The sequence below is a fragment of the Phaenicophaeus curvirostris genome, chromosome 2 (assembly GCF_032191515.1).
Source record: "Phaenicophaeus curvirostris isolate KB17595 chromosome 2, BPBGC_Pcur_1.0, whole genome shotgun sequence".
Classification (NCBI taxonomy): domain Eukaryota; kingdom Metazoa; phylum Chordata; class Aves; order Cuculiformes; family Cuculidae; genus Phaenicophaeus; species Phaenicophaeus curvirostris.
Genome location: NC_091393.1, coordinates 52,601,130 through 52,618,671, shown reverse-complemented (window position 1 = coordinate 52,618,671; position 17,542 = coordinate 52,601,130). Strand labels below are relative to the sequence as shown.

General features: G+C 44.4%; 1 protein-coding gene across 8 annotated transcripts in view; it reads left to right on the top strand.

Moving 5' to 3' along the window:
• Nucleotides 1-17,542, top strand: part of ARID1B (AT-rich interaction domain 1B) — a 336,986-nt gene that overhangs the window by 169,509 nt on the left and 149,935 nt on the right. For 5 of the 8 annotated variants that reach the window (XM_069852077.1, XM_069852073.1, XM_069852075.1 and 2 more), the window contains exon 5: nt 17,332-17,373. The exons of the other annotated variants lie outside the window; for them this stretch is intronic. In XM_069852077.1, coding sequence (XP_069708178.1) covers nt 17,332-17,373 — 42 coding nt within the window. The remainder of the gene's footprint in view (nt 1-17,331; nt 17,374-17,542) is intronic. 8 annotated transcript variants of the gene reach the window in all.

Below are 17,542 nucleotides of genomic sequence, written 5' to 3'. Positions count from 1 at the left end.
ATCAGGGAAAATAATTTGTTATGGTGCACGCACAGGAAAACGTTTGGACCCTTTATAAAAATAAACAGCCACGGGGGATTAAAGTTGTATCTCAGATTTAGTATCAGAACTTTTAGTATCTGACGCTTTTAGTATCAGAACAAAGGGCACAAACGTGTTTGGTTTTTTTTTACCGTCCACCTTTGCTTATTGCAGTCCATTAGTGCTTTATTTACCGAACTTTTCTAACTCTTCCAGCGTGATCTCCTCTTTATTCCCGTCAGAACGGCGGCGGTTCCCACCCTCTGCCCTTTAATTTCTCGTTGTTAGGGGGTTTATTGGCGGCGGGGGGAACAGAGGAGCTGGAGGCCCGCGCTCGCTTTTAACTCGGGCCGTTTCATCTCGCCCGGCGCGTCCTTGTTGGCTCCGGCTTCGCTCCGCGGCTTTTGCGTGCAATGAATTCCGTGCCTTTTCGCGATCCGACGCGCGGGACCCCTTGTCCCTCTCCTCCCGGGGGGACACGGGGCAGCGGCGCTGCCTGCGGGCGCCTCCCCGCCCGGGCCCCTCGCGGCCCCCGCGCCGCCGCCTCCTCCTCCTTCTCTCCCGCCGCCGTCGGCCTGGGAATGCGGCCGTGGGCGCTGGTTGCCAGGGCCGGGATTTTGAAAAGGGGCTTGGGAAAAGCGACGGGAGAGAGGGGAGGGCAGGGCGAAGCCGCCCCCGAGCTGGGAATGCGCCGCCGGCTTGGAGAACTGGAGCGGTTGGGGATTGACCTCGTGCCTCTGGAGGCGGGGGGTGGGGGTGAACGCGCCCCGCAGGAGCGGGAACCGCGAGGGCTTAAGTTAAGCGGGGCTTTCGGTGAAGTTGGCACAAGTGGAGGGGTGCAGCGGCCACATTAGAAGGACGGGATGTCGTCCAGAGGGACCTGGACGGGCCAGAGAAGTGGGGCTGTGAGAACCTCGTGAGGTTCAACAGGGCCAAGTGCATGGTCCCGCACCTGGGGCAGGGTGATACCCGATTTCAGTACACGATGGGGGATGATGTGATTGAGAGCTGCCCTGTGGAGAAGGATTTGGAGGTGCTGGTCGATGAGAAGCTCAACATAAGCCGGCAGCGTGCGCTCGCAGCCCAAAAGGTCAACTGTATCCTGGGCTGCATCAAAAGAAGCGTGGCCAGTGGGGGAGGGAGGGATTCTGCCCCTTTATTCCTCTCTTGTGAGACCTCGTCTGCAGTATCGTGTCCAGTTCTGGAATCCTCAACACAGGAGGGATATGGAACTGTTGGAACGGGTCCAGAGGAGGGCTACAAGGATGATCAGAGGGCTAGAGCACCTCCCATACAAGAACGGGCTGAGAGAGTTGGGGTTGTTCAGCTTGGAGAAGGCTCCAAGGAGATCTTATAGCAACCTTCCAGTACTTGATGGGGCTGCAGAAAAGCTGGGGAGGAATTGTTTGCAAAGGCTTGTGGTGATAGGAGTAGGGGCAATAGTTATAAACTGGAGAGGGGCAGATTTAGAGTAGGCATGAGGAGGAATTTCCTCGCTGAAAAAGAGACACTGGCACAGGTTACCCAGGGAAGCTGTGGCTGCCCCATCCCTGGGGGTGTTCAGGGCCAGGTGGGATGGGGCCTTGGGCAGCCTGGTCTGGTGGGAGGTGTCCCTGCCCATGGCAAGGGGGTTTTAAGCGTATGGGCTTTAAGGTCCCTCCCAACCCGAACTGCTCCACGATTCTGGGGGCGTTTGGCGGCGGGAGGCGCAGGCGCCCTGGGCGGTTCCCGAGCCCGGGCCGGGGCGGCCGCCACAAAGGCCGAGCGCGAGGCGCGGAGCCTTCCCGGCAGCCCCCGCGTCCCCCGCCCCCCCGCACGTAGGCGCTCGGGGAAGGGGGGGAGGCGGAGAGGGGCGAGCGCCCGTCCAGCCCGACTAGAAAATCAGCCTTGTTTCCTCAGAAACCGCAGCTGCCGCGAGCACAGAACACGTCAGGCCGGGCCCGCCGGCGCGCACAGATGCGCCTTTGTGAACCCCCCACCCTCCTCCCTAGGTCCCGGTTTGGTTCCCGAGAAGCTCAAGGAGCAGCGTGGCAAGCTGGGAGCTCGCAGGGAGATTCCGCACAGCGCGGCCTTGGAGGCCTTCTTTACATATCTTTATTATATTTTTTTAGATGGTGTTAAGGGGACCGTCCCCAGATACACTGATAGTGTTGGGATGGGTCCAGAGGAGGGCTGCAAGCATTGATCCGAGGGCTGAGCACCTCCCATCCGAGCACAGGCTGAGGGAGTTGGGCTTGTTCAGCCTGGAGAAGGCTCCGACGAGACCTTATAGTGACCTTCCAGTGCCTGAAGGGGCTGCAGGAAAGATGAGGGACTTTTTACAAAGGCGTGGAATGATAGGACAAGGGGGAATAGCTTTAAATTGCAGAGGGAAAGATTTTGACTAGACATTAGACTGGCACTGGAGCACCTGTACGAGGAGAGGCTGAGGGAGTTGAGGTTGTTCAGCCTAGAGAAGGCTCTGGGGAGACCTTATATTGACCTTCCAGTGCCTGAAGGGACTACGGGAAAGCTGAGGAGGGGCTCTTTTTATCGGAGACTGCAGGCTAGGACAAGGAGTAGTGTTTTTTAAGCTTGAGAGAGGGTAGAGCTAGATATTAGGAAGAAACGTTTTATTGGCTTTAAACTGGAAAAAATAGCTTCAGATGGAAGGGGGAAGATTTAGACATAAGGAGTAATTTTTTCACGGTGAGGGTGGTGAGGCGCTGGCACAGGTTGCCCAGGGAAGCTGTGGCTGCCCCATCCCTGGAGGTGTTCAAGGCCAGGCTGGATGGGGCCTTGGGCAGCCTGGGCTGGTGGGAGGCTGGTGAGGGTTTGGAACTGGATGATGTTTAAAGCCCATTCCAACTCAAAGCGTTCTGTTTCCCTGCGGGGCGAGGGGACTTTCTGCTGACCTCGGAGGAAGCTTAAAATAAAACGCGGCACGAAGCGCGCCGCGAGGCCCCGAGCACTGCGGCTCCGCCCTCGGCCGCCGCCGCTCCCTCCTCCTTCCCTCCCTCTCTCCAGTATAACTTTCAGGCTGGATGAGTCGCAACTCGTTCAGCGCAATTAAAATGAGTGGATGATGGCTGAAAAGGGATGGAAAACCAGGCCGGGGGAGGAGGGGGAGGGCGGGCCGGGGCGACGCCGCCGCCGAACAACAACAGGCTGCTGGTGGGTGGGCGGGGGAGGGGCGCGCGGGCCGCCATTGGCGCGCGCGGGGCGCAGCTGCGGGGCCGGGGCGCGCGCCGCCGCCATTTGTTCGCTGTCGCGCGCGCGCCCGCCCGGTCCCGGGTGGCGGGAGAGCGCGCGACTCCCGGGGCACGCGCGCGCGCGCACACACACAGAGACACGCACGGGACACGCTCCTTTCTGAGCCTGCCCAGGCGCGCACAAACGAGGCTCGCAAGCAGCACCACCCCCCCCAGCCCCCATCCCGGCCTTGTTTACTTCCTCCCGTTAACAATGGCCTCGCAGAAACTGTTTCGCGTTATTTCGGTACTTCCTGCGAGTGTGCCCGCCGCGCCTCGCTCGGAAAAATATCCCTTCCCTTTTAACAGAATCAGGACTATCCCGTTACACACGGGAAGACCGAACCTAGTTCAGGGCACGTTTCCATGCGATGATTCGGTACCGCTTGGCCCTGCAGGCTTTGCTCTCCAACGCGCTTTCCTAGGGTTTGGTTCCAGGTTGTGTCGGTCGCTGCGGGTACCTGGGATCCAGGGCTAATTCTGCATGTAATTCTGTTCATTCTCACGCGAGGCAGCCTCGAGTGTGAGCTCGGGGTTGTCTCCAATGCATGGGCAAGCAAAGGAGAGGACATCACACCTGCGTTGGCTGCACACGTAGGTTTGTTGCTTTGGTGGAGAGAGAGAGAGACTCTGAGCCAGGTTATTAACGTAACAACATTTGGAAAGGTGGAAGTTGCACGTTTAAAACTTCAAGTGCACATTATGTGTCTAATTAGTCTTAAATCCAGGACCGATGTTTTTCAAGGTCGTTTATTTTTATGGTACAGGGAGGTAAAGAATTTTATCACTTTGACAGAGTGATCTGGTAGACTTTCTTGTTTTCGGGAAGCCATTGCTTGCTCATACACAAACAAGTTTTCAGATTGAGCTCCAAATGTGACTTTTTTTTTTTTTTTCCTTTCAGAAAAGACAGGCGCAAACTAAAAAAAGAAAACCGGGACTTTTTTTCTTGTCTCCCCATGTGCTGTATTCCCTTCCCCCTCCTTTAATGAGTGGGAGGGACAGAAGTTGTGACAGAGCAGGTACTGATTAGTTGCTGTCAGTCTGCACAGATTAACACCTATTTTTAGGTTTTTGAACCTCTTGAGTAATACTAGTTAAATTGGCACAGGTTAATAAGTTGGGGTCCACAGAGCCTCTTAACTGTTCACTGTGAAATTTGAATTAAAGAGACAGTCCCACTTTGTGAAATCGATGAAAAAGGTTTATATACCAGACATTTGCTGGATGTCCATGTTTGTGTACGTGTTTGTATGCACACAGAGCATACGTAGCTGTGGAAAACAAAAAAGAAAATTAATTACTTTGGACATGTTAACACAAACATGTACAGAGTTAGAGGATCTTTGCTGAGTAAATCTGCAGTGAAATAGGCTCTGAAAGGAAACATCTTCTCTCTTAGTTGTTAATATAAACGTAGCATTTAAAAATAAAACTTAATCTTTGGGGGTTTTGTGTCTTTTCTCCCCATCCTCCCCCCGTTATACCATTACACTGTTACACTGACACCCACTGGTAAAAGTTGATCTGCGATCACGATTGTAAATAGAGCCTTTTGGTGAAGGGACAGCTATTACTCAGGAATGAAAAATAAAATCTGAATAATAACTGCTTCTTCATTCTCTCCCCTGAAAAAAAAACAAACCAACCTTGCAGTGGTCTTAATTTTTTTTTTTTTTTTTTTGAGGATTTAGTGTGTGGATGCTCCAGACATAAGAAGGGAGGCCACAGTACTTTTGCCTAAAACCATAACAAGATAAAAATAACAGCATTGGAAGCAGTTTATTTCTAGGTATTTATATGTTTGAGGGCAGAGAACAGGCTGACAGAGAGGAGAAGAGGAGGAGAAAGTAATTATTATGTTAGTAACTGCTGTGTTCAACGCTGTTTCCCAGGTAAAACAACTTGAAGAAAGCCACAAATAATGGTCATGCTGGAAATATATTTGTGTGGGCACTGACCTGATTGTATCAAAGCGGAGATGAATGCCACTGCTGCGCAGGTCTTATTTAGTCTGTTTACCATTTAATTCAAAGTTGTCAGTGGTCTTGAAAGCCACTTGTGTTGGAGAAACAAGGCTCATTTTATTGAAATGTACCACAGCACCAAAGTCTGGTTTGTGAGAGTGTTGTTCCATAGCCCTGCCTAGCACAAGAACAATACCACACAATTACGCTGTTTCAGGCTCTGAAATAGGCTTTCTTCCAAAATACCCTCCTCTTATATTATTAGACATGTTCCTATTAATGAAATGACTGACTGAAAATCTTCCTGTGTTTACATTGTTCAGGCAGCAGTAGCTTGGATTTCCCCTGTCTAGACTAAAATTGTATACAGTGGAGATGCACGGGACAGCTGTTTGTAAACTGGGGGTGCGATGTAACAAATGAGCTGCAGCAAAACCTGTCCGTGAGTGGCTTCCTTATAAATACAGTGAGATATCCTTTGTTTTAAGGGAGAAGGGGAGCCTTAGCATAAATCTATATAGAAACAAAATGGACTCCACAAAACATTAAAGTGTTGAAAAGACCTGCCAGGGCTGTGCCAGTTCAGAAATTAAAATTCTAGCCTTTCACCTTTGAGATTGTAGTTCAAGTCTTTCTTTACATTCTGAGTAAAATGAGCTTAAAAAGAGTATAAAAACCAGTCTCCAGGGTTGCCAGCTTGCTGTTATAATTGATGCAGGTAGCGTAATTGGAAAACAGGGTGAGTGCTGAGGTTTAGTTTTTCAAGAAAAGTTACAAGAAAAATCTTTTTGCAGGTATTAGGCAACCCATGCAATATATATGTGCGTAAAGAAGAAATCTGTACAACAACAGTTGTTGAAGTCGAGGATTTATACAAGGTTCTCGTGCCCAAACATGTACTGCTGCACTATTACCTTATATGCACACCATCGTACAGAAATGCTAAGTGTAGGAAACAGCACAAGGCTGTTAGCAACTGATTTGTTTTGCTCTTTTACTTTGAATAATAATAATCGCATGAATAGGGGGCTTACTTTGAAATTGAGACAGGCTGGAAAAAAATGCTAGCTTGTATCCTGTAATTATCTAGAAGCACCCTTGTAGACCCAGAATAAAACTCACAGAACAGGCATAAAGCACAGTGAAGAATCAGTTTGTGAGGAGGTGGTGTGTCAATACCCTGCCACATCCTTTCTCTCCTCTTTCCCCAAGAGTTGTTCTCGTTCTGCTTGCATGAAGACACTGCAGGAAACAAATAATAAGAAGAGGGGGACGAACATTTATAGGTCGTATTGCATTATTCAAATAAAATACTAAAAATGCTATAAACAGTTTTATAGTCATTGTTTATGGACTCTAGAATTTTTAATATTCTAACATGTAATTGAATTCTGAAGCCAAGATTCTGCAATTAATCAGGCTTTTATAAGCAAGCAGCTATTTGCTAGCAGTAACTTTGAGACGAGAACTTGGACTTTTCTTTTTTTCCCCCTTGTTTATGATTATAGCAAAATGTGAAATATGAAATGCTGAAGGGGCCTGCAAAGTCATAGGTTGCTGCACTTGCTTGGGTGAGCAAAAGTCCCAATTTGTGTAAGTAGTTCAACCATTTGAGAAACCAAATTGTTTGATTCCTGTATGCAAATTCAGGCTTTGTGCGTGTGAATGGCGGAATGTGTGGTTTTGGAGGACATGTTTTCAGGGCTTGTGTTCACTTTTCTCTATTCCAAGGGATAGAGAACTCAAGTTACATGGAAAGAAAACCCCAAACACTTTGTCGGTTTAACTAGGCTTTTATTATTATGCGCCCTGCTTAGGACTGAAGTGACTTCTAGGCCTGTTTGTGTTTTTGCCTACCCCATTGGAGTGTTTGATGTAAAGCCAGAATAAATTTGAGAGCTGGTTTTTCCTTTGGTTCTGAGGAAGTGGATTGCTGCTGGGATGTGGAAGAGTGTGGAAGAGTGTGGAGGAGTGCTGGCACTGACTGGAGCACTTGTTCTTTCCCAGTCAACTCTTAAATCCTCATAGTATAAGTCAAAAACTGGCCAGCTGTGACATCTGAATAATTTTAAAAGCAGTTAATCCAGTCAGAGTTTTTATCAATGTCTGTACCTCATGGGCAGGCGATGGAGACTCAGCCTAAAATAATTCAAGAAAAAAATCTGAGGTCCTTTGCAAAAATAATTTAATTTGACTGAGTATTATTTCAGAGATTTTTTTGCCTTTTCAAGTTACAATGTGAAATACAGAACATTACACAGGGGATTCCTCCTGCATGGCTTTTTGGCAGGTATGTTGATACTTCTGTTGTGCATACCATCCCTTCAAAACCGGTGCTCGGGATCTGACAATGCCCAAATAACGCACAGGTGAATTGCCTGGACATTGTCAGTGTTAGCCGTCCGTCCTCTGTATGTGACACGATACTGGTACAGGAGAAGGGAGTGTGAGGAAGAGCTTTCTGTCTATTCAGAAAGGTAGGGACTGGGTTCTGAGAGCCCGTTACCTGTTGGGAATTGCCTCGGCCCTTTCCTCCAGCATGGGCCACTGTGGTTCTGTTGTTGACGATATCAAACTCCTGTGGCAACATTAATTTAGCTGAATGTGCAATCTCAGACAGGCATTTGTTATGTTTTAATCATCTTCAGAGAAAGGTACTTCAGCCTTTTTCTGTATAAAGGTGTGGGCTTTCCATGTTCTTAATTGTTGCTCGTCTACTTTCTGATTAGTTCTTTTTTATTTTACATTGAAGACGGAAAGAGTAATTTTTGTGTTAACTGGTTGTCTTAAAATCATGCCTTAGAGAGTCCTGATTCACCAGTCCTACGAGGGGAGGTATGAAAGAGAGTCTATGTATACTAAAGAATCAGGTTCTTCTGGCTCAGAGCTAGGTTGTGAGCAAGTAGAGCCATGTACAGTCTAGAAAAAGTTTAATAAGAACATGAGCTGTGTGTAGGATTAGGTCTTCTATTGATAAATTTTGCCTCAGTGTGACTTTGTTTATTAGTGTTTTATTCTCAAACAGTACCACTTTTTTATTTTCTTTTTTTTCCTTCAGATAAAGCAAAAGGAAAGATGAAACAATCCGTGTAGGGCAGGGGTGGAAGGTACTGTGGAGGTAGTGCTTAATTACGAAAAGGTGCTCAAAAAGTTGCTATTCTTTTTCTCTTGTTATTGAGATTCAGCTCGGTTGTGTAAATTACCTGTTCCGTTAAAATTAGGAATAAAGAATGCAATTTACGGTTGGAATTGGTTGTGAGATGCAGTAAAGGTTTTCAAGTTAAAACCATGTTTCTGAAGCAGAATGCTCCCTGCATTCTGTGCCTCCTCACCTAAAATATCTTTTTTAACCCACATACCCAAAATAATGTTGTCTAAGGTCGAAGGAAGCTTTTTCTCCTGAGCACAATAGGACTATGTTGAATCTTTTGAAAACAGTTTCTGTTTTTCAAACACCTTTTCTTTTTCAGCATAGATAATTAACGCCTTCTTCACAGTGCTTGATGCCCTTGATACATCTGTTACCTTTGACAGATCCTTTCTGTTTGCCACCTCTTCCTAACATGCTTCCAATATTTTCAGCACAAAATAGCTTAGTATCTTTGATGTTGGTTATATACAGGCTCAATTAAATAAGAAAGCTGCTGACAGAATGGTGTAGAGTTGAAACTCAAAGCTTTGTTTCTGTAAAGGTTTTGTCCTTGGTCACTTATCTTCAATTTTTGCTGCAAATAGTTTGACTTATTTTAGGCCAGATTGTTAAGGTCTACAGTTTTAGCAAGGACCGCATTTATTTATTTATTTATCGCTTTTACAGGTGGTATGTGCAATAATTACATTGAGAGGTAGGAAAAGGGAGCAGGGGAGGACTCTGCAGTTGCAGTCTTAAACAGCAAAAATTCTCCCTGCTTGTGAGGGTGGCTTTAAAACATGCCTTTCTGGAACTTTCTGGAATATTTCAAGGCATTATGGCACTGCAGCTGTTCAGTACCACCATCTTCTATTTACACTAAGCAACCCGACTTTGTCTGAAAAGGAACCCCCAGCCTTGGGAGTGGAGGCCAGTGATGTTTTAACCCTTTTTGGTGTTTTTCTAGCAGGGTCCCTCTACAGCTTTACAGTGTGATCGCGCACAAAGGCAGCTGCTATAGAGACCCTTTGCAGTGGACTTTTGTTTTATGATTTCCAGTTTTGGAAGTGCAGGATGAAAATGAAATTGTGGTGTTGGAACAAGAGAGTAAGAAGCACAAATGGATTAGAAAAGATGGAGGCACAATTCCTAGATAAAATGCTTACTGGTGTCAGTAATTGTTACTGCCTGTGTCACATGGTAGAATGATAGTTTTTCAGGATTTCCCGTGTGTCACAGTGCATGAGGATGAAAGTCTGGAGTTTTGTTTTTATACTATCTACTACTCTTTTCTTAAGGGAAATGAAATAGTGACTGCTCTGAGATTTTGGTCTAAGTAAAACAATCAGTTTGACCTCGACGTTGTCAAACAAATAAATAAACGAAAGGCTAATTTTCAGTGCAGGCACTCTCTTTCATGTAGCATTCTGATGGGAATGAACTAATTGTATCTTACACATCTTTGCATATATATATATATATTTATATATATGAAAAACAGTATGACAGAAAAATACAAAATAGTTTGAGCTATGAATATAGGCTTACAGAGGGAAGACACGCATGTATGTGTGTACGTCTGTCTCCTGATTACAAGAGTAGATGAACGTGTAACTGTCATGAATTTGCTGCTAATCAGCTGTTTATGTGGTACCTATGGAGGAATAAGAATTGTGAGGGATGGGAGTGTGCGCACAGATAGGTCTGATAGGTTGCTCTGCAGTGAGTGTGCGCTGAGTAGAGATGTACACAATCTCAAATATCTGTTTAACTGGGACTTGTAATGGTTGTTTCCCTGCACAGAACTAAGTACGTTTGTACCTTTCTGTCTTCTTAAGGTTATAGGAATTGCCCCATTGCCCCACAGTGCACAACGTTTTTCTCCCAGGTTGCTTCTAATATATATGGGGTTTTTTTAAGTATTATATCTCACAAGGCTGATGGTTATTGCTTTTAGTTAGCCAGTATCTGGAGCCTGATTTTTTTGCTTCTTAGGGATTGGCCTTGTTCCCAGGATTTTGCAAAATATTTGCAATGGGAGACTAAACCAGCAGGTTAGTAAGTGGCACGTCCAAGAATGCACGTTGGCCACAATGTTGAAGATATGAATGATATTTTTTAATTATTGTTATTATTGTAAATCGGCCTCCCCAAAAACATTGGCATTTAAGAAAAAATATGTAAATATTAACAGGATAAACCTGTCCTACTAAACAGCTCTTAAGAACATGAGACATCACTGTGTTTTATTTCAAACACTGTCAGGCCAAGTACAGAGCTGCTTGAGTGAGCTGCGTCCTTGAGCTACTGTGTGGTCTGTACATGTTAATAAGGAAAATGAGAATTAATAAGCAATTTGAGCTGCGGCATGGTTTCTTGAAAGATCTTTTCAAACCTTTTTAACACAAAGTAGCACACAAAGTTATTGTATCATTTAAAAGGAGATAATTTTGTTACTTAATTTGTATTTTTTACAGAAAGCTGGTGGCTGCAAAAATTAGGATCCTGATCTTTATTATTGCTAGACCTGGTGAGCTAAGAGATAAATGACTGATACCACAAAGAACGAGCAAAATAAATTAAAGAGAAAGTCTGAGAAAAGGGGGATGCCAGATTTAATGAATAATTGCCTTGAACCAGGTCACATGTTTGGTTTTTACACAGGTCAAACTGTGAAGAGATGGCATTTACTCAACCAAAAGGCCTTGAGTAAGTAGTCTCAATAGATTTTGTGTAGAAAGTGAGGAAATCTCAGCTTATCTATCCTTAATTCATAAGATTTATACTCTGCAACTATCACGCCATTATTTCAGGCATAGATTCGGGGTCATAACAAATGTACGTCTTTGGTGTATTTGCTCAAGGATTGCCCAGGGAACATGCCCGGCCCTCACTTGCTACAGACCTGGATCCTAGCCTGAAGTACATGCATGATTGCTATTTAAAATAAACAAAACTGGAGGCAGGTAGCAGAGAAAAAGGGAAGAAAGGGTTGTCACAGTTAACAACATTTATTCCTAAAGTTCTGCATGTGTTACAAGCTGTGTCCACCCTCAGTAAGTCCTTGACGAACTGCCAGAAACTAGTGTGGGTCATGTAGGGTGGAGCGTGCTGCTCCAGTGAGAAGAAGGACAGCCATCCACAATTGCTGAATCCTAAATTAGATTAAAAGGAATGCGAGGGGAGGGTACTGTAGTCATCTTTGAAAGAAACTTTTGAAGGACTTTGAAAAATGAAAACTGGATTAACTTCTTGTCACCTTTGTTTAAAAGAGAGGAGTTCAGAAGTGGTGGTGTGTGGGCGGGTAGACTGACGGGAAAACCTTAAAAGCTGAGGATCGGTGCTAGAAAAGAATGATGAGGGTATATGCAGCAAGAACTACAGCATCTTCTGTGTTTCACGCTGTCCAGGCTGTTTCCTATAGACAGCTCAGCAAGATTGGTGTGTGGAAGTCCTAACTGGAGTTACATTTGCATCACTCTGTGCCCAGACTAATGAATCTCACAAGTTGTTGGAATTACAGAGCCTTCCCCAGTTGCTACATCCTATGTAAATGAAAGGGAAACACGGGTACAAGAACAAACGTTTGGTAACTGACCTGGGCAATGTGATGTGGTTTGTCTTAACATGACTGAGCAAGAAGTGCACACTAACGGTGAGCAGGTGACCTGACAGTAGTTCAGGAGAGAGCACCTGTATGTCCTCGTTCCTTTTGGATTTGGTTATCAGGGGGAAGAGAGTCCTTTCTGATTGATCTTTACAGAACAGGGGAAACAGAAGTACTGCAAAATGCAGGTATTAACCTCTGTGCTTGTTTTGTTTTGAGCATATTTTAGAAGTGCTGGAGGCATGCCTTTTTAGTAAGCATGCAGTTGGCAGAAACTCTCTAGGTATCAGAGAAGCTCTGTGCTATAATTTTCCTAGAATAATAATGTCAAACAAATGACAATAGAAAGCCTATAAAATTTGCAGCCAGCTGGGTAAATTCTCGTGTGTGACCTATGAAAGCCATAAGTGCCTGTGCAGAATATTTTGTCTTGATCAGAAAGAACTGCTCCCAGTGTGCTGCGCTCTCGCCAGAGTAGCCGTAACCCCCTCACCTGCCAGCTGCAAATAGCAGCACCATGAGGCAAACTTTGAGGAGCTCCAGCCCAAGTCTGAGAGCAGCGTTAAGTGTGTGTTGTATTGGGTGTTTTTTCCTGGGTAGTTAAAATGTGGATCAATTAACCTTTTCAGCGTTAGTCTTAGCAGGATGCTAGATGGAAATTGACATGCATCAGAAATGATTAGTGCTTATTTTCAGGTTACCCGAAAAAGGGATGGCATAGTGTTCTGTGACCTGTGTCTTTTGGAAGTTAGTTATTGTATCCTTGCATACTTGCTACCTCATATTCTGTTGTTTGGATAACAGTCTGGGTATTAGGCATAGCTGTAATTTCTTATGTTTATGGTATTCCACTTCCCATGGCTCTTGCTCACTTTCAGCTAATCCTATCGCAAACAAAGTCTTGATGAGGCAAAAAGGAGCTGGACTGAGCTGAGGACCAAATCGATGCCAAGTACAGCTTTGGAGAAGACCAAATTACAGTAATTCCCTGTGTCATCTGATCCCTAGGTTATACAAGTTTTCCAAAAAGGTGATGTTCAGCGTGGCTTCTCAAGGTTTTGATTTGCATTAAAACTCCTTTTCTCTTTAATGGGACAGTAAAAATTACTCTGCATGGCTTACTGTAAGACTCTGGATTACACTGCAATATTATTTGTAGAATTGGAGCTGTACGAGTCCTTTGTTGAAAAGCAAAACAAATAATAAGTCTTCTTACTTTGGACAAAAAGAGGCTCCATGCATTATTCAGCAAGGATCGTCAAGACCAACATGAGCACGTTTATGGATTCCTCCATCTCGTAAAATAAAAAACTATTCCCTTCCCCTTCCCCTTCCCCTTCCCCTCAAATGCTGCATAAGCAGTAATGGTCTTTGCCACAGCTGCCCATTTTGGAGACCGTGTGTGTTATGTAAGGAGGTGGTAAGTTCATCTTGTCACGCACTGGGGAGGACCGAAGGGTGTCTCGGCACCATCCTGTCCAGCCCAGGGGCTGCACTCAGGCCAGTCCCTGGAGTGCCTCTGCTGGGGGCAGCAGCTGGGAGCAGGCTCTAGGAGAGGGGAATTGCTCTGACAGACAGGGCGGCTCCAGCTGGACCATGCTGCTGCTTAAACCACTAGTTGTGTCTAATTGATCCGCAATGTATGATTAGTACACACACTCTAGAATATTGCTCTGTCGTTTACCCCTTACTGCTTACAATAGCCTTCTAGCCCAGAACTGCAGGATACTGTAGTGTGGATTCAATTTGTTTATTAGAATCAAAAAGTCTACTTGATTCTTTACCTAAGCTAGGAAAAAAAAAATCCAACAACCCTGAAAAGTTGCTTTTACATAGAAAAAAAAATATGGGGCAAGCAGGTCTATTCAACTATAGCACTGTACTGCCATGAGTGAGAAGAAGCAAAGATTCACAGCAATGCCTTGGGGAAAGCTACCGAGTCTGATAGAAATACGTAGAGATATATATACATGAAATCAACAGTGCTTCCTTTAAGAACTAAGTCTGCGTTTTTAATGATGCAGTGAGTTTTTCACTATAAAAGAACACACACCTGCCGCCCGAGATAGTATATTTGCATATGTACAGTCAGAACAGACCACTAAAATAGGAAACATTTAACTGCCACAAGTAAGTATATAATGAGAAGTTCTTAATTAATGTCTGATTATCTCGAAGCAGTAATGAATCTCTTGTTCATTTTTTTATTTATTCGAATGGAAGTGATATATTTTGAAGATTATTAAGGGAAAGATGGTGATTGCCTGATTCTTGGGATTTTCTCTTCTGCTGGGGTGATGTGGGTGCTGATTGAAGTACACTCTCGTTCCCACTAGAGGGGGGTCCTTTCAGCCTAGGTTGTAGTGCATTTGGGGCTTGGGGTTTTTTTTAAAACTTGACATGAACCTCACGGTGTCCCACATCTGGTTTCAGCACTTTGTGTTGTGTATCTTATGGTGTCAGTAGTGTCTTGTCTCTCACTGATCTTAAATACCTTTTATTCAAAGAGGTGAAACCAAAAATGAATGGATTAATAACACTGGTAAACACAGTAGTACCAAAGAATACAGAGGGTGTTTTATTGCATCATCTGTAAAGTGAGGACAAATGTTTATCACAGAAGTAGAGTGATCACTCTTGGAAAAACAGAAGTGGCATTATCAGACCTATTCAATAACATTTTTAAATTAGAATTGTTATCTACACCAATAGCTGTGCTCCAAACTATTTTCTTGTTTCTGTAAGCCTGACATTTATAAGCATAAAAGAAAAGATGCCTTTATGGAAAAGTGATGAAAAGTATGTTACATCAGCGTGAGTTTTGCTTTACTCTTTGATGTCACAGTTTGTCCCTCTTCTCACTTCCATGGTGAAAAGGAGGATCAAATTTTGTAAATGTGCTGGGCATTGAGCCATGTTAACGTATGTGTTTTGAAACTATAGCAGTTGTGAGCATTCTTTTGGCTTAATTTTGGCTGTACCACTCTACTCTACAGTGAAGGTCCCGGCGTGGTGAGGAAGCCTCTGCAGATGAGGTGGAGTGTGGAGCCTGAACAAAGGGCGCTTTGCCTGATATGTGCTGGGTGAGTGCAGGAGTTCCATGCCGCCTGCCCACAGTGTGCTCCTGCTCCTGGGAGTGCTGAGGGAGTGCAGAGCAGGACAGGCAGCTCTGGGCGGGCTCTGGGGCCGTTAGCCCAGCTGGGACCCATTGGCAAGGAGAGGAGGAGGAAGGGACAGCAGAGCAAGGTGGCAGGGCGTACTGGGGCAAACGAGGAGTCAGTAGCCCTGCTAGGTTCCAGAAGAGAGTCGGAGAGGACCCAGTAAAACACTAGGAAGGCTCCAGTTTTCCTAGTGAATCTGCAACAGAAAGGCCGCAGGACATTAAGTATTAATGGATCTGGAGGTAGCATCTAAGGCAAGGTGACCAGTACAATACTTGATAGAGAAAACCAAGTGAGTTCTAAACAAGATTTTTCAAGTCTTGGAGTCTGTCTAGTTAAAGTGGTTGGCTATTGTACCAAAACAATAAGCCTATTGAAAATAAGCATTCACAATTTAGGTGGGTACTGCATTAACCCTAGCTGGACTTCTTCTGATATTGGAATGACTTTTCTCAGAAGGCACTTGAGCATCTGAGTAGGGCGCTGTATTGTGACGGGCAGTCATATCATTATCTCCAATCCAGTGGCTGATTATTCTCTTTTTGGCCCTGGGCAAGTCACTTAACCCTCTGTCTGTTTCTTCATCTGTAAAATATATTATGGATATTTATCAGTCTCACCAGGACTGATTGTTTAATATTTATAAAGTGCCTAAAGGATTAGAAGCTTAATATAAGTAGCTAATACATATCATTTTAGATTGATTTTATTTACTTGGATTTTTTTTTCCTGCCTCCTACTGAATGAGATGCTATTTTGTAGCCTCTTACTGCCATTCCTGATCAGCTGGACAGGTTACAATTGGGTAACTTCAGGATAATTTTCTCCCTTTATTCCTACTTCCTAGAAATGCTTTATCTCCTTCCCCTTTTTTCCCCTCCCTTTTTAATTTAGAGATAAAGAGATGCCATATGTTGCTAGATCATGACATAAATATATTTAAGTGCTGCCATCATTGTTAGTTTATCAGCCTTCCATTATAAACCTTCTTGTTCAGGGGTTTATAACTCTGGCATTATAACGTGCTTCAGGCTGAAACTTGACATTCATTTTTTCCCTCTTGATTTGCTTTAAATCCTTCACTCTTCTTAAGTTAAACTGGAGATTAGATACATTAGTTATAGTTATACTAGTTGTATAAATTATAATGCAGCAGTAGGCATTTTAAGTAGGATGTAAATCAGAGAAATAGAGAATTTCCTAGTTGTTAAACTGTGAGCCTGAGAGTAGAAATCTGGAGTTCTTTTCCTGAGCGTGTCCCTGGCTTGGCACATGACTACTAAGGAGTTATTTAACCTTTTTCTGCCTCATTCTTCTGTCTGTATATTGGGATGATGACATTCTCTACTTCACTGGTGTATTGGGAAGCTTAATTAATTAGAATTCATAAAAGCACTGAGATTCTCGGGTGAAAGGTGCTGAAGTGTGAAGTATTTTTAAGGAGTCTAATGAAAAATCAGCGCGCTTACTTTTCTTCGTCTGTTGCCTGTTGTCCCAGATTAGCACGTATCCACTCTTACAGCTGCGTGGTACATGGCAACCAGCAAGAAGATGACCTAGCAGCTTACTTTCCTCAACCTTTCAAACATGCACTGTATCTTGCAGCTTGCTAGTCTCAGCCTTTGCCTGGGGAGTTTTTGTTCCCTGAATTCTATGGTTTTCAAAGAATTCACTGTGTGCAAGACAGGACAGGAGCCCTGAAGAGAGACTTCCGCTCCAGAGTTTCCCATCAGTACTGTTAAAGCACCTGGTGCTGGTGTAGGAGTACCCAGCCTGGTCAGAAGATAATGGGAGGGGAAGAGTTCAGGTATCTCCAGCCTTTTTTTTTTTTTTACAAGGAGTTGTGGAGGCAGATGATTCTAGTTGTGCTTAGTCAGCTTTTTAGTGTAGCTTTAACTCCCATATGGAGAACCGTGTTTCCAGCTGGAGTACAGTAAATTTTGTGACACTGACAGATCCTCTTTATATTGTTTAGGTTGAGAAACCTTCTTTGTGTTGTGCTTTCTGATGCTTTCTGATTTTTCCTCTCTTGAGGCTATCTGTTGTCAGCTGTTAGTTCAGCTAGTCCTATCATATGTTGGTTTTCTCGGGGTAACCCAGACCGGTGTCTTCAGTTACAGATCTCTTCTTTGCCTGGACTGTGGTGCTGTGCTCAGGAGAGAGAGGCTCTTGGTAGTGGCTAAATTTGAAATGACCTTTCTCCTTATAATTTCAGGTTGAAGTCTTGGCCTCCGAGGATGCTACATTTGGACACAAGGTGTGTAGTTTGATGCAGTTTGTTATGTAGGTCCCATCAATTTAAACTGTTGGATGTGGTGTCACAGACGACCTTAGTTTTCAACCTGAGAATTGAGGATCCTGTGGCTTACATCCACCAGTCCAAAATTTCTTCTAATATGTGGTCATCTGAGAATGACACACAGACT